The sequence below is a fragment of the Palaemon carinicauda genome, chromosome 7 (assembly GCF_036898095.1).
Source record: "Palaemon carinicauda isolate YSFRI2023 chromosome 7, ASM3689809v2, whole genome shotgun sequence".
NCBI classification, from domain to species: domain Eukaryota; kingdom Metazoa; phylum Arthropoda; class Malacostraca; order Decapoda; family Palaemonidae; genus Palaemon; species Palaemon carinicauda.
This window is the reverse complement of record NC_090731.1, coordinates 161,449,400-161,471,800: the sequence shown is the minus strand read 5'-3', so window position 1 is coordinate 161,471,800 and position 22,401 is coordinate 161,449,400. Positions and strand designations below refer to the sequence as shown.

Genomic DNA, 22,401 nt, shown 5'->3' with positions numbered 1-22,401 from the left:
GGTCCTGATTGTTAAAACAACTAATAATCAGCAGCTTGAGCTGTTTACCAGCAATAAAACAAAATCACAACTAAGCTAAAATAATTTTGTCATAAAGGGCTCGAAATAATAGTAAAATAGTTCACTACATTTATACATCCATTTTATATTTACTATAAAGTTTGTACAATTAATTTGTGAGATGGAAATTAAATATTTCAAAGCAAATATGTTTAAAATCCTTCCAAACAACAAATAAAAGTAAACAATGCTTCATAAAACACTTCAAACACATACTGTGCACAGTACTGTAACTCAGTGACAAAAACTATAAAAAAGCAATAACGTACACAACAACTCTTATCACAAAGTTCTTTTTTATATAAAACACTTTATCACACATTATAATAAAACACCTTATCACACATTAAAAGTTAACAAATAAAAGACATATTACTTGGCATCTGAATCACCGAAGGTGCGCGGATTTAACGGGCTGATATCAACAGAGGCAAACATATTATGGTAAGTGGAGGTGATTGTGCTCAACTGCCTCTGAAGGGTTGAATTTTTTAGTTGAAGTTGATCTATTTGTTCCTCCAGTTTTCTAATGTTCTGCTTCAATGATTTCTCATGATGATCCCTCTCAGTACGTAGCACAGAAAGCTGTGCTTGGTAACGAGAAGCCAGTGCCTGTGCTTCTATTAACTGCTTATGAGATGAACTCTCTTGTTCACTTAAACGAACTTGAATTGTCCTTGCTTCTTCAGTCGTTTGAGCCATCTGTCGTTCAATCTGTGAAGATAAACGACCACACTCACGAATCCTCTCCTCTAATTGGGCTGAAGTATGTTCTAATATTGCATCTTTTGTTGACAACTGTTCTCTCAACAATGCAACTTCCCTGGATCCCTCACCATCTTGATGTTTATGAGATGCAATGACTTTTTGCAATTGTTCAATTTCTTCTTCTTTTGAGATAAGTTTTTCATGTTCTGCTGTTATTTTTGCTTCTTTCTTCAGTAACTTTTCCTTCAAATTCATTATTTGTTCCTGCATAGAACTCTTTTCTGCCTGTGCTCTCTGAAAAGCTTCTTGAAACTCTGACAATTTTTGTTCTGTATTATGTAATGTCTGAGGCAAATCCTGGAGCATAAGCAGTCGATCAGAAGCTTGAGCTGCAGTAATCTGGAATGATGTGTGATCTTTAGTTTAGAATGAATATATTTATAATAAATTTGTCTAAACATACTAGTCTGCAAAAAAAAAGACTTATTATAGTCAACAACTAATTCTGGCATATATCTGAACATAAAATACATTATCCCCTTTAATTATTCAATCTATGGAATCCAAACCCAAAGTTTCTATCAAAGAAAATAGTTATTAAAAAAATCCTAAAACCAAATACATATTCGTAAACAAAAATTTTATAGGTTATTTTCATTTCGAAGCTCCACTTTTTCATTTGAAAACTTAACACTCCAATATTAGGCAGAGCAAGTATAAAATCTAAAGAGAAAATCTTTCATACAAATAGCTCACAATAAATGCCTTATTTCACTGAAGCTATAGTTACCCTGTGTACATTAACTGTAACTGGGAGTCTTAATATCTATAATGACATGAAAAATAAACTTCATACATCAGTTCAGAAGGCAACATCCTAATTACATATTTTGGGGTTACTTATATCCCAGAACCAACTCGTATAAAAATCTCAGGCTCATCTTCCACAAACATGTGAGTTAAGGGTCCCCATTATTATTATTATTTTTATTACTACCTAAGCTACAACCCTAGTTCGAAAAGCAAGATACTAATACAGTAACACTGGGTCACAGCACCATCTCCGCACATCAGCGGAAACGCTGTGCCATAATACCTGTCTCGAATGCCTGCCGAGATAGCCCGGGACCCGAGGGCCGAGACCGAGGCATGGGGTCAAGGTTCTGGTCCCATGCATCAGCCTGTGGAAGTGGGGACACAGGGCCCTAACATCAGTCCTGCTTGGCTACCCCGGTCCCATGTATTGGACCAGAGGACTGAAACACAGACCCGTGGCTACTTCCCCTTGGGGGCTGGAGCTGTCCATCTCCCCTGAGTGAAGTGGTTGAAAGGAGCCCTTCCTACAACTACAGAGGACTAGACTTCTTCCTCTACTTCTTAGAAGTGTGAACAGATTTGGAAATGAATGAGGACAACGAGGAAGAGGAGGAGGAACAAGAACACACGTTTCTTCCTTTTTCCAACCCTCCCCTAAGGTTCTGCAAGCAGAGGTGTCGAAGTCTGAGACCTAGACAACAACTCTCCCCATAAGGATGAAACCATAGGGGTTGCTCCAACAAGAACTAAAACACTAGGGAACACTGTCACGAGGAGAGGCAGTCATACTTACAGGAGAGCGGAAGCCCCAGGCACAAGGGTCAGGGTGAAACACAAGGGAAAGGGGTGGATGGTAAGGGATGACTGGGTTAGAAGAGATGTAAGGGGAATAGCCCCTTTTCCTGGCAACAGGGAACATGTCTTTGGGCCCCAGTGCTTCCAGAGTGGGGAAACCACTGCAGATATCACTTGGGACACACTAACCACACCCTTCACTACTGGTGTCACCAAGACACTGGCACTGGGGAGACTACTTGAAAAACCCAAGGAGGACAAAACCCACTTAGGTCAAAGTCATCGTCAGCGATAGCACTAACGGAGAAGAGCCTCCAGCATCTAATGGGGAGTGGTGAATACTAGGGAACCCCACATCCTACCAGAAACTGAAAGCCCACTGATGTAGGTCTGAGGTCTCCTTGCTCCTGACACATATTTTCTGGGGATCGAGCTAGGTGTTTAAGAGTGACGATAATAAACGCACCTAATAAGCGGAAGGAAGAAGCAAAGCTCTCTTCCTCCTCCTCAAATCATATGCCTCACAGAGCAAAGGAGGCCATGACCTACACTCGTCTGACGGGGATGATTGTGAAAAAACATGCCCTTAGCTAGAGCATAAAGAGAGCGTGGAACTATAGCTGTATAACAAAAACCGGATGTTAAGTCCCTCCTCCCACGTACGAGTGTCTTACTTCACATCATAACAATCAACAGCCAGCATCCACTTCCTGAGAGAAAAAGTAAATGAGAAGTTCAATTTAGGACGCATCAGTACAGTACAGTATGTCTATACTCGATGCGGCCGAAAACATATATGAAGAAACTTTGATTGGTAAGTGGTCGGGGCTCCTCAATCCTACTACCACCTGTTGCTTAACTGCTTGTTAACATGATCAATGGTCATCAAGCTTACGCTGAAAGCATACTCCTTACCTAAAGGATGATGGTTTATATTTCGCGAAGGAACAATAACCTCTTCTTCCATGAAGTGTCTGGAGATTATTGCAGCTGTAGTTGAGGCAATTATAGAATACTGCAATATGTTTGTGTTGAACTAAATATATGCATATTGCTGACAAAAAAGGCCAGCATAGGAAGAGCTGGCCAAAACATGAAGAATATCATTAAATTTTATAAAACGGTCGTGTTCTGGATATTCATACACAATAAAGCCTCAGCTTACAGGGTAACAAGAAAGAACAGAAGTAATGAGGTTGATGATGGTGGGTTCAGTAATACATCAAGAATATGTCCAAGTTAACAGCTGTCCTGGAATGATAACAGTTTTGGATGCTGCCTGACATCCTTGACAAAAGATTATAGAAAACATTATCACAAATACATCTATCACTTGTGCTGAAACAAAATTTAAAAAAATTTGTTTAACTGCTGAAAATATCAACAAAAACAACATAACCCAAGCATCGTTTTAATATAATAAAAAGAATAAGAAAGCAGACTAACAACAGTCGTAAATCTAAGGTTGTCATTAAATTCTTAATTATTACAAAATACTACTCACTGACAGGCTTACTTTTTTGCTTTTAGCGACATTAAACTTCACTAACCTGAGCTTCCAGCTTACTGCACTGCTGTATAAGTTTTGCATTTTGTTCTTCAAGAAGTTTACACTGTTTCTGTTTAGATTCTAATTGTTTACTCTTCGAACGTAGTTTCCTCTGGAGTTCTAAATATCCTTTGTTTTCATCAGCACTATCCTTTTGTACTGATTTTTGATGATGGAAGCTTTCCCGCCATTCATGTAAACAATCATTGATTGTATCTCGTATCACAGACAATATTTCTTCAGCCCCTTCACCATTCAGTTTCATACTTTCAAGTTTCTTGACCAAGTGATTTACTCTCTCAAGATATTCTTTGGATTCTCGCATTTCTTCTTCAGCTCCTAGACTATCTGCCTGATGATAAACACGTTCATAGTTACTTTTATTTTCGCCATTTTGGAATTCAGCAGTTGAAGTCTGTGTGGCTGTATCAGTTACTTTAATAACTTTCCTTGTATTTGCTTCTCTTTTTGCTTTAAAATCTTCCTGGGTCTTAAAATTTTTTGATGCTTCACTTGATGATACTGAAACTTTGTCACTTTCAGCACAATTACCATGAATAGCTGATCTCCCAGACAAGTCTTCAGTCATTCCCACTAGCTGCCTATCTCCATCTTGCTCCTGTCTTGTCGCATGCCTTCCATTTATCATTTTGCCTCTTTCTCCAAGTACCCCAGTTCTATCATTTTCATCTTCCTCCCCGATACCCGGTTCTCCATTTTGAACTCTTCTTTCTTCAGTGATATCATATGTTCTAGTACCGTTTCTTCCAACCTTTCCACTGTCAGCTGCATCTCTAACTTCTCCATCTTCTTTACTGATAGTTATTGTTCTGGAGACTCTCTCATTCCCATCACTTACATATCCTCTTCTTACATCGTCATATTCATTTCCCATTCTCCTATTACTATGATCCTGACCACCAGCTCTTCCAGCAGTTGCTTCCCCCAATATACCACCTCTTTTTAGCTCATCAATTGTACGTGTCAGTTCCTGTATATGAGATGCATGACTGTGTTCTGTCTCTTGTAATTTCTCATGCACCTCTTGTAGCTGATCACGATATCCTTCAATGGCACGTTCATACATCTCACGTGTCTCTGCAAGTCTCCTCATCCACTCATCCTCTAATGCTGTACTTATATCTCTCGGATCAGGCTGTGTGGCTCTCTCGTGTGTGCTTTTCAGTGATTTATGGAGTGTAAGATTTTCTCCTTTTAAGGCCTCCATTGCTTGTAACCGCTCTTCACATTCTGCAATATATCCATCCTTTTTCAACATCTGGAAAGAGAGAAAAAATTAGGGGAAACAAATCTAAAAAGTACTATATTCTATATAAAACATGTAGACAATACTATTTTTTATGAGATATTTTCTACCAAACCTTGAGCATTTATACTTTATCTAATAATGCTTAATTGAAATCTTTTTACTTTGGCTTGAAAAGGCTGGTAAGCAAGTGATTTTAATCAGCATATCAAATATAGTACAGGATTTACAGCGATATGAAGATAAAAAGCTTGACGTTACTTATCAGAGCCATCAATAATCAGTGGTGCAAAGGAAAACAAGGACTTATTTATCAAAATTATGCCTGATTATGCTGCATACCATTCATACGATATACAGTATTTATATATACTGTATAAGAATTTTTTAATAGCATTTATTCCTATACTCACCTGATGTTTATATTGCTTCTTCTCCAGAAGCCTGGTTTAATCAACACGTACCCGTAAAATTTTAAAAATGAAAAAAATCTTCCCATTGTCTTTTGCTTCAAGTAATAAATGCCTTAACAAAGGAATAAAGCCCTCTAGCAGTAAATGGGAGAAAGCCTTGGTTGTCAGATTAGGAAATGTAATTTTTAGTTTCAAAGTCAACATTATCCCTTCTCTATATTATGAGTCAATGGGGAGGAGGGTGGGCATATATAATGATATAGAAATAAGAAATTCTGTCATTAGAATTCTAATAATTTCTATGAATCTCCCTAGATGTTCATATTGATGACTCAAACACTGTTGGAGATGGGGACACAAGTGAGGGAGAGAAGGACAAATATCAGTACAAGTAATACGACAAGGTTATGGTTACAAACCTGGTCTAGATTACTTGTCTAGTTTACTTTGATAAACCGTTTAAATAATGGTTTGGAATATGGGATTCCATGCAGTCTACTAAAGTAAATAAAAATACAGTCCTCTACAGTAGATTGGCTTTTTAAGATAATGTTTTGCGAACACCTACATGGTATGCTATTATCACACACTTTTACTTTCAAGCATTGATGATTTTTTGGATCTAATTCCTTGTATGCTTCTGTGATCAAATTTTATCAGGGAATGTCAGAGTATCTTTGGTAAGCGGTCATTTATGGACTTCAACCCACAGAGAAAATAAGGAACACTACCTTTTTTACATTGGTTTTTTAAAACAAAACTGTATGCCTCTTACTGGACAAAAAACTGTTATTTACTGAACTGTCTTCATCCATTTTTAGTGAAGGGATGAGCAAAAATTGAGGCAGACTTAATCTTGTAAATATTTTGGACCTGAAGGGAGGTAAGAGACAAGATCATACTATGTTCCCAAAGCCTAGCTTAATTGACTACGCCTGTAATTAATTCATTCGTTTAGCCAACGCTAAAGCCAACTGAATGGTGCAGATTATTATTATTATTATTATTATTATTATTATTACTAGCCAAGCTACAACCCTAATTGGAAAAGCAAGATGCTATAAGCCCAAGGGCTCCAATAGGGAAAAATAGCCCAGTGAGGAAAGGAAATAAATAAATGATGAGAATAAATTAACAATAAATCATTCTAAAAACAGTAACAGTGTCAAAACAGATATGACCTATATAAACTATTAACAACGTCAAAAACAGATATGTCATATATAAACTATAAAAAGACTCATGTCAGCCTGGTCATCATAAAAACATTTGCTCCTACTTTGAACTTTTGAAGTTCTACTGATTCAACTACCCGATTAGGAAGATTATTCCACAACTTGGTAAGAGCTGGAATAAAACTTCTAGAATACTGTGTAGTATTGAGCCTCATGATGGAGAAGGCCTGGCTATTAGAATTAACTGCCTGCCTAGTATTACGAACAGGATAGAATTGACCAGGGAGATCTGAATGTAAAGGATGGTCAGAGTTATGAAAAATCTTATGCAACATGCATAATGAACTAATTGAACGACGGTGCCAAAGATTAATATCTAGATCAGGAATAAGAAATTTAATAGACCGTAAATTTCTGTCCAACAAATTAAGATGAGAATCAGCAGCTGAACACCCCCTAATTAGTACTTGAGCATTTAGGTCAAGGAGGAAACTGGGTAGTTCAAGTTTGAAATATATGCTGTATACTGTATTTAAGAAACTGTATACTTTGATGAAAAAATTGCATCAGATCATAGCTTAAAAATATAAGTTAGTTTATCGTACGATTTCTTGTGTGCTAAGCCCTAACAATGATTCTGTTTACAACTGGAATATTAATGTCATGGTAAAAGGATAGTCATGCATTTAATTAGAAAAATGATATTTTAATTATAAAATAAATTTTTGAATATACTTACCCGGTGAATATATAATAGCTGACGCCTCCGGCGGCTCGACAGTAAAACACAAAAACTCGCGAGCGATCGCTATGAAGGTTGCGGGTGTGCCCACCAGCGCCAACTATCGGCCAGATACCACATATACATGTAAACAGCTCCAATTCTTCTCATCCCTCTGGGTCTCTATCGGGGAGGAAGGGGGGGCCTTTAATTTATATATTCACCGGGTAAGTATATTCAAAAATTTATTTTATAATTAAAATGTTATTTTTATTAGTAAAATAAATTTTTGAATATACTTACCCGATAATCATGTAGCTGTCAACTCCGTTGCTCGACAGAATTCTATGGAGGGATACGCCAGCTATCACAATACTAGAAGGGGGTGTACTTACCAGCGCCACCTGTGGCCAGGTACTCAAGTACTTCTTGTTGACACCTCCTCAATTATTCCTCGGTCCACTGGTTCTCTATGGGGAGGAAGGGAGGGTCGATTAAATCATGATTATCGGGTAAGTATATTCAAAAATTTATTTTACTAATAAAAATAACATTTTTCAATATTAAACTTACCCGATAATCATGTAGCTGATTCACACCCAGGGGGGTGGGTGAAAACCAGTGTACAAGATTAAAGGATAGCTAAGTATCCCGTATTTCATATAATCAGTTATCCACAATAACAATGAAATAATAAGTACCTGGTAAGGAAGTCGACTTGAACCGTTACTCTGCCTTTAATAAGATCGTCTTCCTTACTGAGCGCAGCGTTCCTCTTGGGAGGCTGAATCAACTCAAAGGTGCTAAAGTATACAGGGCTGCAACCCATACTAAAGGACCTCATCACAACCTTTAACCTCGGCGCTTCTCAAGAAAGAATTGACCACCCGCCAAATCAACAAGGATGTGGAAGGCTTCTTAGCCGACCGTACAACCCATAAAAAGTATTCAAGAGAAAGGTTAAAAGGTTATGGGATTATGGGAATGTAGTGGCTGAGCCCTCGCCTACTACTGCATTCGTTGCTACGAATGGTCCCAGGGTGTAGCAGTACTCGTAAAGAGACTGGACATCTTTGAGATAGAATGATGCGAACACTGACTTGCTTCTCCAATAGGTTGCATCCATAACACTCTGCAGAGAATGGCTCTGTTTGAAGGCCACTGAAGTAGCCACAGCTCCCACTTCATGTGTCCTTACCTTCAGCAAAGCAAGGTCTTCTTCCTTCAGATGAGAATGTGTTTCTCTAATCAGAAGCCTGAATAGTAAGAAACTGAGTTCTTAGAACTTGGAAAAGAAGGTTTCTTGATAGCACACTATAAGGCTTCTGATTGTCCTTGTAAAGGTTAAGACCTTTTTAGATAGTACCTAAGAGCTCTAACTGGGCAAAGTACTCTCTTCAGATCATTCCCCACCAAGTTGGACAGGCTTGGGATCTCGAACGACTTAGGCCAAGGACGTGAAGGAAGCTCGTTTAGCAAAAACCGAGCTGCAAGGAACATGTAGCCGTTTCAGATGTGAAAACAATGATCCTGCTGAAGGCGTGGATCTCACTTACTCTTTTAGCTGTTGTCAAGCACACGAGGAAAAGAGTTTTTAATGTGAGGTCCTAAAAAGAGGCTGATTGGAGAGGTTCAAATCTTGATGACATAAGGAACCTTAGGACCACGTCTAGATTCCAGCCTGGAGTGGACAACCGACGTTCCTTTGAGGTCTCAAAAGACCTAGGGAGGTCCTGTAGATCTTTGTTGGTGGAAAGATCCAAGCCTCTGTGGCGGAAAACCGCTGCCAACATACTTCTGTAACCCTTGATCGTAGGAGCTGAAAGGGATCTTGTGGTATCATGTAGTCCCATGTAGCTATGAATAAAGGGCAGTCTCTACCTAGCACCCAAGCCATCAAGACCTGTCTTTTAATCACTGCAACCTCTTGCATATTATATCATGGTGGCAGCGTGGTAACGCACCCCACGCCATTCCATCAACAAACCCGGACCATAGAGACACTTTACATACCTCTCCTGTCCGTAATAACTGAGAAGAGGACTCATAATCAGCACAAGTTTATTACCAGTGGCCGCAGATGACGCCATTTTCACCCAACGGCAACTGAACAAAGACTGTCATACCGGCCCAGATAACAACCGGACATAACTTATATCGTCAGAATATGGCATAGAATGGACATTAGTGCACCGTGATTACAGTGAGAATAGTGAAGAAAGTTGTGAATAGATTACTTACAAGTATTTTGGCCATTGTTATCCGCGCACTACTTCACAAAATGAGCCAAACAACAACGTACATTCAGCAGTGTAAACAAAACTGAAAACCGTGCCGGCTACCAGTGACAAATTTTTGTAGTGATTTCCATACTCTCATTATATGTCTCTTTGTGAACCGTAAACTGTGTTACTAATCCAATCACTATCTATCTATTGTGTAACACTCGAAACCAAATCCAATCATGGCCCAGCCTAAATGCCCAAGTATGGACTGGGCTCACCAGCCCCTGGCAGAGTCGTTTCGTGCATTCAAGGCGCGCATGAACTTATACCTCGAAGACCAGGAAGTCACAGACCCGGGCAAGCAAGCAACTAAAATTAAAATTGCCCTCGGCGATGAGGGCATGAGGCGTATCTTGGCGAGCGGCCTCACTGAACAGGAGCAACGTGTGCCGCAGAACATATGGAGGCTTATTGAAAGTGAGGTTGATGCAACGGTGAAAATAAATTTCCGAGTTCACCGCCTCGAATTTGCAAATACCAAACAGAAACCTGCTGAAACAATCAGTCAATTCCTGGCCAGACTCCGTGAAAAAGCGACAAAGTGCGAGTTTGAAGACAGAGAACTCAACGAACGACTTATCGAAATGACCATACTACGAACACAATTCGAAGAATTTCGGAAAGAACTCCTAACTAAACCGAAGGGCTATGCTGTGAGCAACGTTCTAGAGAGAGGTCGGGAATACGAGGCCATTGCGGCCTCCACGGCATCATTACGCTCCATACAGATGAGCTCTGAGAACACAAGTACAAGCCATACCAACGTGGATGCAATTCGAAGGGAAAGCAACGAGCCACGGAACAAACTACAAACCACGGACAATCCCTGCTGGAACTGTGGGCTTAGCCATCCCATAAGGTCTTGCCCCGCTTACAATGACAGATGCAGTGGTTGTGGCATCAAGGGGCACTGGAAAAAGATGTGCCGCAAAACTGATGGAGGCAGAACAATGCCAGGAGACAACATGCAGCAGACACAACGTCAGAGCAAGACAAGAGGGCGCTTCTACCGACGGCCGAATCGGGCTCCTAACCACAGGCAACACGAAGTCATGGTTAATGAAAACCCTAATCTTGATGAAGAAACAGATTATATGCCAAACTTCGACATGATAACGATATCCGACATAGGAGTGGCACCGAAACGAGAAGCATTCTCAAAGCTCATGGTCAAGCATGAAAACCCCCCCGCCTATGGGCCCCTGAAACTCAAAATCGACACAGGTTCCGGTGGCAATACGCTGCCCTTGCGGACATACAAACAAATGTTTGGTGATGCACCCACCAGCCTCGTACTATCCCCAGAACCGTCAGTAAGACTAACATCATACAGTGGCGACAACATTCCCTGCCTAGGGTCACTAATGCTCAGCGTCCGCAAACTCAGCAACCCAGCATTCTCGCAAGAAAAGTTCTTCGTGGTTGATGTGTCTGGTCCAGCCATACTTGGCCTTCCCTCATGCCAAAAACTTGGTATTGTGGATATCAATGTCAACGACGTTACTGGAATACCTGAGCAACCAAGCCAACAAGGCCCTATTAGGTCAGTCGAACAACTAAAAGCGCAATTCCCAGCACAGTTTGACTGTATCGGCAAACTAAAAGAGCCCGCGATGCTCCACCTCAAGGATGACGCGATACCTTTCTGTGATCCGCCCCGTAAGGTGAGTATCCACCTGAAGCCCCGCATCAAGTCCGAGCTTGACACTATGGAGAAAGAGGGGGTTATCAGACGCGTAACGGCACACACAGACTGGTGTAGCAGCCTTGTGTATGTCACAAAACCCGATGGAAGCCTACGGATCTGCCTGGACCCCAAGCGGCTCAACCAAAACCTCAAAAGATGTCCCCACAAGATTCCCACTCTAGAAGAGATCAACCCGGTATTCTCCAAAGCGAAAGTGTTCTCCAAGCTAGACGCCAAAGCAGGCTACTGGAGTATACCGCTACACGAGGACTCACAACTACTGACAACGTTCCGAACACCACACGGCCGGTATTGTTGGACAAGGCTACCATTCGGGCTGAATGTAAGCCAGGACATATTTCAAGCCAGGATGGACTCCATCATTGAGAATCTCCCAGGTGTTGTTGGCATCGCTGATGACGTGGCAATATGTGGGAAAGACCAGTCGGAACACGACAAAAACCTGATGGGGTTCATGCAGCGTGCAGCCCAACACGGACTCAGCCTAAACTCGAAGAAATGCTCCATTTCAAAACCAGAAATCGAGTTTTTCGGAACACGCTATACCAGCAAGGGCATGATGCCAGACCCGTCAAAGGTACACGACCTGCATAGCATGCCGTCACCCTCCAATAAAGAGGAACTACAGAGATTCCTGGGAGTAATGACTTACCTCAGCCCCTATGTACCACATTACTCAGCTCAGTCACAAAGACTTCGAGATCTGGTCAAGGAAGATGTGCCCTTCCAATGGGAAGAAGACCATGAATCCACCTATCAACACCTGAAACGCCAAATAGCCCCATCAAGCACGCTGTCTTACTATGACCCAACTCGACCAGTGACTCTTGAAGTCGATGCATCGCAAAAAGGCCTCGGGGCGGCCCTCATCCAAGACGGGAAGGTAATAGCCTTCGCCAGCAAAGCCCTGACACCAACGCAGGCAAATTACAGCAATATCGAGCGAGAGGCCCTTGGACTAGTACACGGCGTGCAACGATTTCATACCTACCTATACGGAAGAGACTTCGAAGCTGTCACTGACCACAAACCCCTCGTTAATATCTGGGAGAAGCCACTGATCAGTGCCCCACCTAGACTACAACGTCTCTTCTTGAAACTACAGGGGTATGACATGAGGGTCAAGTACAAGGAAGGACGAACCCTTGTACTCTCCGACGCCCTATCACGCCTTCCTAACCCACAAAATGACAAGGAAATCCCTTTGGATACACGAGTGGACGGACTGGAACTAGATGACATCGATGTGATATCAGTTGCACTCATAAAATTTGGTCCCCAGATTTTGGAAGAGGTCCGCCATAGGTCTGACACCGACCCAGTGCTGCGCACTCTCAAGCATACTATCATCGAGGGTTGGCCTACCTCAGTAAAAGGCTGTCACCCCGATATCCGCCAGTTTTTCTCATACAGAGAATGCCTTGCCGTGGAAGACGGAGTCATATTCAAAGGGCGACAAGTTATCATCCCCAAAGAGGTCAGAGGCCGTATACTGGACCAGCTCCACCGGTCCCACCAAGGGATCACAAAAACACAAGCCCTGGCACGGGAGTGTGTATTCTGGCCCAACATTGCAAAGGATATAGAGGACAAGGTCAGGGCATGTGACATATGCCAGAAGTACCAGCCCCAGCAAAGTCCTAGTGAAACCACGCATCATGACATTCCCCCAATGCCCTGGTTCAAAGTCGCTTCGGACATCTTCCAAATTGGCCACAAGACATATCTGATCACAACTGATTATTTCACAAAATTCCCGATAGTCACCGAACTAAAAAACCTGTCATCTGAAAGTGTGGCCAATCACCTCAAATTCCTGTGTTCGCTGTTCGGATGCCCCAAAACCCTGGTCTCAGACAACGGACCTCAATACACGGGAGCAGCCATGAGGGACTTCACAAAAGCCTGGGGTATTGAGCACATCACATCAAGCCCACATTACCCTCAGTCCAATGGCCTCGCGGAGCGCGCAGTTGGAACATGCAAGGCGATTATCAAAAAATGCCTTGAGACAGGTGGTGATATGCATACTGCATTACTCCACTTACGGGCCACCCCGATCGACAATAAGACAACCAGCCCCGCAGAGCTCATGTTTGGTCGCAATGTGACCACTGACCTACCAGGCAGATACGAACCACATCTCGCACACATCACGACCCGCAACCACCTCCAGGACCGCCTAGGACCAAATCGGACACAACGGCACTTTACAGACCTCCAACCCGAACAACCAGTCCGAATATTCGACAAGGCCTGCCACACATGGGTGCCAGGCAGAGTGGTACGTAAGTCAGAAGAACCCCAATCATACATTGTGGAAGCCCAAAACGGAGCGTGCCTCAGGAGGAACCGGTCCCACATCCGTCCGACACCGCTCGCGACAAACACAGAACCGCCCAACACCCGGCAGCAGGCTCCAACATCATCAGCACAGCCTCCACCACGACCCGCCGATATATCGCTGCCGCCACCTAGTGAGACCGAAATAACCCACCAAAGACCCGCAACTAGTGATAACACTACAGACCCGACAGCGGTGTATACCAAGTCAGGCCGGCTGGTGAAAACCCCATCCAGATATATTGAAAGTAACGCGGTCACATACCGTAAATTCCCATAAAGTGTTAAGTTAAATAATAATATACAACTCCCCCCCCCCCCCTCGTTTCATGACCGAAAATTCTGAGAGGTCGTTACCAGAATTTGAAACTCAAGAAAAGTTATCAGTCTCAGGACTGATAAGTGATTCAGAATAATGAATTTTATTTGAAAATTTACGAGTCTCGGACTGGAGAACAGGCTCCATTTCGAACACTCGTTACATGTGTATCAGGTTTCCATTTTGTTATAATATATTTTGGGTGTTGTTGTTCTTTGCATCAAGAAAAAAAAAAAAATTATAATTTGCCACTTATTTTCATATTTATGACTGCCCTGCTGTAACCAACACTATTCGGACCAAAGTCCGCAAAGATAATAGCTATTATGTTTATATTACTATCCACAATCACAAATTGTACTATGCATGTTTATTGTGAAGGGATGAAAACAATGGAATACGTTTGAATATGGAACTTTCATCGTTTATTTCTTTGTACTTATATGCCAGATTAGTTATTATGTGTAATCAATGCTTTGTATGTGATAAGGGGGATGTGGTATCATGTAGTCCCATGTAGCTATGAATAAAGGGCAGTCTCTACCTAGCACCCAAGCCATCAAGACCTGTCTTTTAATCACTGCAACCTCTTGCATATTATATCAGATCTTACTTTCCTTAGATATAACAGGAAGTCAGCAATCTGGGTTACAGTGGTACTGGTTGAGGAAACTGCATTGGTCTTGTACCAGCTACGGAAGACTTCCCCTATAGACTGATAGATTCTGAGAGTGGATGTTCTCCTTGCTTTGGCAATCGCTCTGGCTGCCTCCTTCGAAAAGCCCCTAGCTCTTGAGAGTCTTTCGAAAGTCTGAAGGCAGTCAGACGAAGAGCGTGGAGGATTGGGTGTACCTTCTTTACGTGAGGTAGACTTAGAAGGTTCACTCTTAGAGGAAGAGTCCTGGGAATGTCGACCAGCCATTGCAGTACCTCTAAGAACCATTCTCTCGCGGGCCAGAGCGGAGCCAACCAACGTCAGCCGTGTCCCTTTGTGAGAGGAGAACTTCTGAAGTACCCTGTTGACAATCTTGAACGGCGGGAATGCATACAGGTCGAGATGGAACCAATCCAGCAGAAAAGCATCCACGTGAACTGCTGCTGGGTCTGGAATCGGAGAACAATACAACAGGAGTCTCTAGGTTATCGAGGTAGTGAACAGATCTATGGTTGGCTGACCCCACAGGGCCCAAAGTCTGCTGCAAACATTCTTGAGAAGGGTCCACTCTGTGGGGATGACCTGACCCTTCCGTCTGAGGTGATCTGCCATGACATTCATACCGCCCTGAATGAACCTCGTTACCAGTTAGCTTTCGATCTTTAGACCAGATGAGTAGGTCCCTTGCGATCTAGAACAACTTCCACGAAAGAGTCCCTCCCTGCTTGAAGATGTAAGCCAGGGCTGTGGTGTTGTCAGAGTCCACCTCCACCACTTTGTTAAGCTGGAGGGACTTGAAGTTTATCAAGGCCAGAATAACCGCCAACAACTCCTTGCAATTGATGTGAAGTGTCCTTTGCTCCTGATTCCATGTTCCCGAGCATTCTTGTCCGTCCAAAGTCGCACCCCAGCCCGTGTCTGATGCGTTCGAGAGGAGACGGCGGTCGTGTTTCTGAACAGCCAAAGGTAGACTTCCTTGAGAAGAAAGCTGTTCTTACACCACGCGAGAGAAGACCTCCTCTCTTCGGAAACAGGAACTGAGACCGTCTCTAGCGTCATGTCCTTTATCCAGTGAGCAGCTAGATGATACTGAAGGGGGGGGAGGTGGAGTCTCCCTAACACGATGAACAGGGCCAGCGATGAAAGTGTCCCTGTTAGACTCATCCACTACCTGACTGAGCATCGGTTCCTTCTCAGCATGCTCTGGATGCATTCTAGGGCTTGGAAGATCCTTGGGGCCGACGGAAAAGTCCGAAAAGCTCGACTCTGAAGATCCATACCCAAGGAGACAATGGTCTGGGATGGGACGAGCTGAGACTCCTCAAAATTGACCAGGAGGCCCAGTTCCTTGGTCAGATCCATAGTCCATTTGAAAATCTCCAGACAGCGACGACTTGTGGGAGCTCTTAAAAGCCAGTCGTCTGACGGAGCCGGACACAAGATCATGGTACTGCTGCACAGTCTGTGAACTGTCAATCATGGGCAAGCGAGGAAGTACAGTGACAACCCGAATCTGTCTAGACTGTCTGGGTCGTACAGACAAACTCCTTATCGGGTTGCTGAGGTTGCCGCACTGCGTCACAACAAGTCACTTCTGTTGGTTGTTGAACGTCTTCCCCGTGACACATTGACTCCGTAAACAAAAAATCCTCTAACAAGGACTAAGCTTGGACTGCATGTCTTGTAACACAGCTCAAGGTCTATGGGAGCAGGTGTGGTAACAGACGGGATTAGCGACTGAAGTGGAACCATTACCTTCCCTGGAAGCATGTTATGCTTAAATAAAAGTCCATAGGAGGCTATGCAGCTAAAGGCTCCCTCCAAATGACAGAGTCCTCAAGGGAATATCAGAAGGAGGGAGAAAAGAACTTTCTCATCTACAGGGACCATATCCTAGAAAAGCTAAGTTCTCTCAGTGAGGGTTCACTGGTACAAAAGCAGCAGACTAGAAGGCAACGTTATGAAACTGCTTGACAGTCTAGTGAGTTGGCAACAACCAAAGATGTGTGACTGAGAAGCATGCGGTAAGGTATGCAGAGCATGTTGTATGCAGAGTATGCTGTATGCAGAGCATGCTGTATGTAGAGCATGTTGTATGCAGAGCATGCTGAATGCAGAGCATGCTGTATGCAGAGCATGTTGTATGCAGAGCATGCTGAATGCAGAGCATGCTGTATGCAGAGCATGTTGTATGCAGAGCATGCTGTATGCAGAGCATGCTGTATGTAGAGCATGTTGTATGCAGAGCATGCTGAATGCAGAGCATGCTGTATGCAGAGCATGTAGTATGCAGAGCATGCTGTAAGCAGAGCATGTAAGGTAAGCAGAGCGTGTGCATGGCGTTTAACATTTCTCAGAAATTCCATGACCAGTGCTAGAGTGCTTTATGCATGCTTGCATGGGGTTTTAATATCAACATAATATATACCTTACATTCATAACTCATGATTCATATTTTTGCCATATTTTGCGATATTGTTAAAAATATATTGCCAGGAATACAAATATATTTTTACAAGTAATACAAATAACCTCCATTATCATAAGGTTTGAAAATGGAGGTAAGGTATGCTGAACAGCAGAGTCAGAACGAGCTGGAACAACAATAGTTGTGGTTTCCTCTTCAAGACTCTGTTGAGGGAACACCTGAGGCTCAGTCTGCAAAGGCTGATCAAAGGAAGTAGCAGAAGGTAGGCGCATGGGTGGAGGAGGCTGACTCCTGGCATGAGTGGCTGAACTCAAGGGTTGCGCTTGCTGAGTGGTTGGCGGATGCGCAGTAGCAAGTTCCTGAGGAACGAGTTGAGGTTCCTGCGGTGTGAGCTGAGAGCGAAAAGGTAGTGGCTGCGCAGAACGCAGTAAAAATCTCGCAAGTTGAGGCTCCTGAGGCGCAAGGCTAAGGTGTTGAGGTGCTTGCCTTGAGGAGGGTTGAGCTCGCTGCAGCGAGAGCTGAGGAGACTGACTCATGGACGGGAGAGGTTGTTGTACCTCAACCGAGTGTTGCATCCTGGTGGAGCAGCAAGTGGAGGCGGAGGAAGAGAGGTATAATCCTCCTGATCCCATTGTAAAGGTTGCCTTAAGGAAGGCGGAGGCTGAACACCACTGGGAACAGCAAACTCAGAACGTGGCTCAACATCGTACGCCTGGCAGGTGGTACTGCGATCAGGCGGAGCGAGCGCAGGCGGAGGGAGTGTAGGCGGAGGCGGAGGCGCAACACTCTCAGCCCGACACTCACGCATCAAGTCCGAAAGCTGTGCTTGCATGGACTGTAGTAGAGTCCACTTGGGGTCGGCAGAAACTACAGTAGGCTGAGGTAAAGCCTTAACAGTCGAGCTCTGTTGTGGCAGAACCTTACTCCTCTTAGGCGGAGTGCATTCAACTGATGACTGAGGAGAGTCAGAGCTAACCCAATGACTGCATCCGGGTTGTTGAACTCTAACTTCGTACGTCTGGCATAGGTCTGGACTTTACGTTTAAGAGGTCTTGAGACCTGAGACCAGCGTTTTCTCCCCTAAATTTCTTCTGCAGACGAGCAAAATAAGGGCTCAATCGTCTGCGGGTGGGAGTGACGGTCTCGGTAAGACACGCCCACAACCACCGAGGATACTTCTGTGCGCCGATCAAGGCCTGCTGAACCCTTCTGCCCTTCGACATTGCTTCTCCCCTGGGCTTGGGAGCTTGCAAGAGGTCCCGGACTGGGAGGACGACTGGCGCGCACAGAAGTACCCTCACGCACAACACTGACACACTTTGCGCTAATCACTTATCACTTTGATTTTCTGTTTGCACTTATTTCACTGAACTCGAAACTTTAAGTGGTTTGTACCTGAAACACGCAATTCTATCCTTTCTCAAAAGTTAGTAATTGCGAAAACAGAATTACAATGTAACAGAAAAATCTAATGAAAGATAAATAATTCAGTGGCTGGAAAGAGACTAAACACTAGATCACTCTAGAAACGTTTACCTTCTTCCCCTAAAGAGACTAGGGAGAAGAGCAAAAACGATAACAACGTTACTCGCTTGAATGAAACGTTTATCCTCCTCTTTCTCCCTCCGTCTCTATCTCTCTCTCTCTCTCTCTCTCTTGACTTAGAACCTGAGAGAAGAGCCCAATCATATATATCGTTAAAACATATTATTGTTAAAGGAAAAAACTGAAATATTTCCCAAACTGAAAAGTTCCTTTATTAGGATTAAAACCATTAAGTTAAGAAAGAATGAACAAAACGCTAGACACGGTTACTCTTACTGCAACGTGAAACCGTGAAAATTCTTTCTCTATCGTAACGATAGAGCGCAAGTTGAACGTTCTGAACGTCAACAACTGCAGAGACAAAACAAAACGTTAGTTCAACTTTGAAAACAGTACGAGACTATCAAAGAAATTCTTTCAAAGACATTAAAATAGCATAATATGTTAACAGGTAAAACCAAAATGACGGGCTCAATGTTAATTAACTTCGGTACCAAGAAAAGACCGCCTACTATTAGGAAGGTCGAATATAAACAAATATAAAAATTAATTTTAATAAGTTTATAATAGAAGGAAGTTAATCGAAGAGGCCTATAAGAGGCGGAGAGATATAAAATAAATCTATAACTTTTGTTAAGCAAAATTAAGAAAGAGAGTCTATACTCTCTTAGACACCAACACTTCCGTCTAAGGGAAGGGTCGGCCATTAAAAAGTGAGAGTTCATACTCTCTTCGTCACCATAATTAATCAAATTAATTCCAAAAGCTAACTAAGCTAATATAGAAGTTTCCAGTAAAGCGACAGCCGAAATCAAAGAGAAATACTTCACCAAAGTCGTGAAAATACTCCAAGAACATAAGCGTATCCCAGAACGTCTTGCCGGAAGCACGACAGAGGAATAATTGAGGAGGTGTCAACAAGAAGTACTTGAGTACCTGGCCACAGGTGGCGCTGGTAAGTACACCCCCTTCTAGTATTGTGATAGCTGGCGTATCCCTCCATAGAATTCTGTCGGGCAACGGAGTTGACAGCTACATGATTATCGGGTAAGTTTAATATTGAAAAATATCATTTTTAAATATTTAACTTAGCCAGTGAATATATAATAGCTGATTCACACCCATGGTGGTGGGTAGAGACCAGAGTTAATTAAGTTTACAGCGTATATGCTTAGAGTTTTTGACAGTTATATCATAACAAAACCCAAATATATATAGGTACCTGGTAAGGAAGTTGACTTAGACGATTACTCTGCCTTGTTAGTCTGTCTTCCTCACGAAGCCCAGCGATCCTCTTAGGATGCTGAAAGACTCCCAGGAGCTGAAGTATCAAGGGCTGCAACCCATACAACAGGACCTCATCAAACCCCTAATCTGGGCGCTCTCAAGAAATGACATTTGACCACCCGCCAAATCAAAAAGGATGCGAAAGGCTTCTTAGCCTTCCGTACAACCCAATTAAAAAACATTTCAAGAGCAGATTAAAAGGATATTGGAATTAAGGGAATGTAGTGGTAGAACCCTTACCCACTACTGCACTCGCTGTAACGAATGGACCCAGTGTGTAGCAGTCCTCGTAAAGAGTCTGGACATCTTTTAAGTAAAATGACGCGAATACCGACTTGCTTCTCCAAACGGTCGCGTCCATAATACTTTGCAGAGATCTATTTTGCTTAAAGGCCACGGAAGTTGCTATAGCTCTTACTTCGTGCGTCTTAACCTTAAGCAAGCATCGGTCTTTTTCATTCAAGTGAGAATGAGCCTCTCGTATTAAAAATCTGATTAAATATGACAAAGCATTCTTTGACATAGGCAATGATGATTTCTTAACTGAGCACCATAATGCCTCAGATCCACCTCGTAAAGACTTAGTACGAGCTAAGTAGAACTTAAGAGCTCTAACTGGACACAGCACTCTTTCAAGTTCGTTGCCTACGATCTCTGACAGGCAAGGTATATCAAAGGACTTAGGCCAAGGACGAGAAGGCAGTTCATTTTTGGCCAGGAAACCAAGTTGAAGTGAACATGTGGCTTTTTCTGTAGAAAAGCCGATGTTCTTACTGAAGGCATGAATTTCACTGACCCTTTTAGCCGAAGCCAAGCACACTAGGAAAAGCGTCTTGAGGGTGAGATCCTTCAGGGAGGCTGAATGTAATGGCTCAAACCTGTCTGACATGAGGAACCTTAGGACCACGTCTAAGTTCCATCCAGGAGTTGCCAAATGACGTTCCTTAGAGGTCTCAAAAGACTTAAGGAGATCTTGGAGATCTTTATTGTTGGAAAGATCTAAGCCTCTATGACGAAAGACCGAAGCCAACATGCTCCTGTAGCCCTTAATCGTGGGAGCTGAGAGGGAGCGAACATTTCTCAGATGTAAAAGAAAATCTGTGATTTGGGCTACAGAGGTACTGGAAGAGGACACAGATGCTGACTTGCACCAGTCTCGAAAGACTTCCCACTTCGACTGGTATACTCTGATGGTAGAAGCTCTCCTAGCTCTTGCAATCGCACTGGCTGCCTCCTTCGAAAAGCTTCGAGCTCTTGAGAGTCTCTCGATAGTCTGAAGGCAGTCAGACGAAGCGCGGGGAGGCTTTGATGAACATTCTTTACGTGGGGCTGACGTAAGAGATCTACCCTTAGAGGAAGACTTCTTGGAATGTCTACCAGCCATTGAAGTACCTCGGTGAACCACTCTCTCGTGGGCCAGAGGGGAGCAACCAAAGTCAACCTTGTCCCTTTGAGAGAGGCGAACTTCTGCAGTACCTTGTTGACTATCTTGAATGGTGGGAATGCATATACAGTAAGTCCAGATGAGACCAATCCAGTAGAAACGCGTCTATGTGAATTGCTTCTGGATCTGGGACTGGTGAGCAATAGATTGGTAACCTTTTGGTCAACGAGGTGGCAAAGAGGTCTATGGTGGGTTGACCCCAAGTAGCCCAAAGACTCTTGCACACGTCCTTGTGGAGGGTCCATTCCGTGGGTATCACCTGACCCCTCCGACTGAGACAGTCTGCCAAGACGTTCAAGTCCCCCTGGATGAATCTCGTCAACAGGGAGATGCCTCGATTTCTTGACCATATGAGAAGGTCCCTTGCGATCTCGTACAGCGTGAGGGAGTGTGTGCCTCCTTGCTTGGAGATGTACGCCAAAGCTGTGGTGTTGTCTGAGTTGACCTCTACCACTTTGTTTCGAAGAAAGCTTTCGAATTTCATCAAGGCCAAGTGGACTGCTAATAGCTCCTTGCCGTTGATGTGCATGCTCTTCTGACTTGAGGTCCACAGACCCGAGCATTCCCGACCGTCCAGGGTCGCACCCCAACCCAAATCCGACGCGTCTGAGAACAACACGTGGTTTGGGTTCTTGACTGCTAGGGATAGTCCCTCTCTCAGACTGATATTGCTGTCCCACCCTTTCAGGCATGCCTTTACTGGTTCGGAGACTGGGATTGATACCGTCTCTAACGTCTTGTCCTTGTTCCAGTGAGAGGCTAGATGGAACTGGAGAGGCCGAAGGTGTAGTCTCCCTAGCGAGACAAACTGCTCCAGGGATGAGAGAGTCCCTACGAGACTCATCCAACTCTTGACTGAACAAACGTTCTCTTTTCAGCATTA

General features: G+C 43.4%; 1 protein-coding gene across 1 annotated transcript in view; it reads right to left on the bottom strand.

The window, feature by feature from the left end:
* Nucleotides 1-117: 117 nt before the first annotated feature.
* Nucleotides 118-22,401, bottom strand: part of LOC137644114 (outer dense fiber protein 2-like) — a 101,045-nt gene continuing 78,761 nt past the window's right edge. The window contains exons 9-10 of the mRNA XM_068377077.1: nucleotides 3,930-5,207; nucleotides 118-1,167 (exon numbers count right to left, since the gene is read on the bottom strand). Of these exons, the coding sequence (XP_068233178.1) occupies nucleotides 433-1,167; nucleotides 3,930-5,207 (2,013 nt within the window). The 3' untranslated portion in view covers nucleotides 118-432. The remainder of the gene's footprint in view (nucleotides 1,168-3,929; nucleotides 5,208-22,401) is intronic.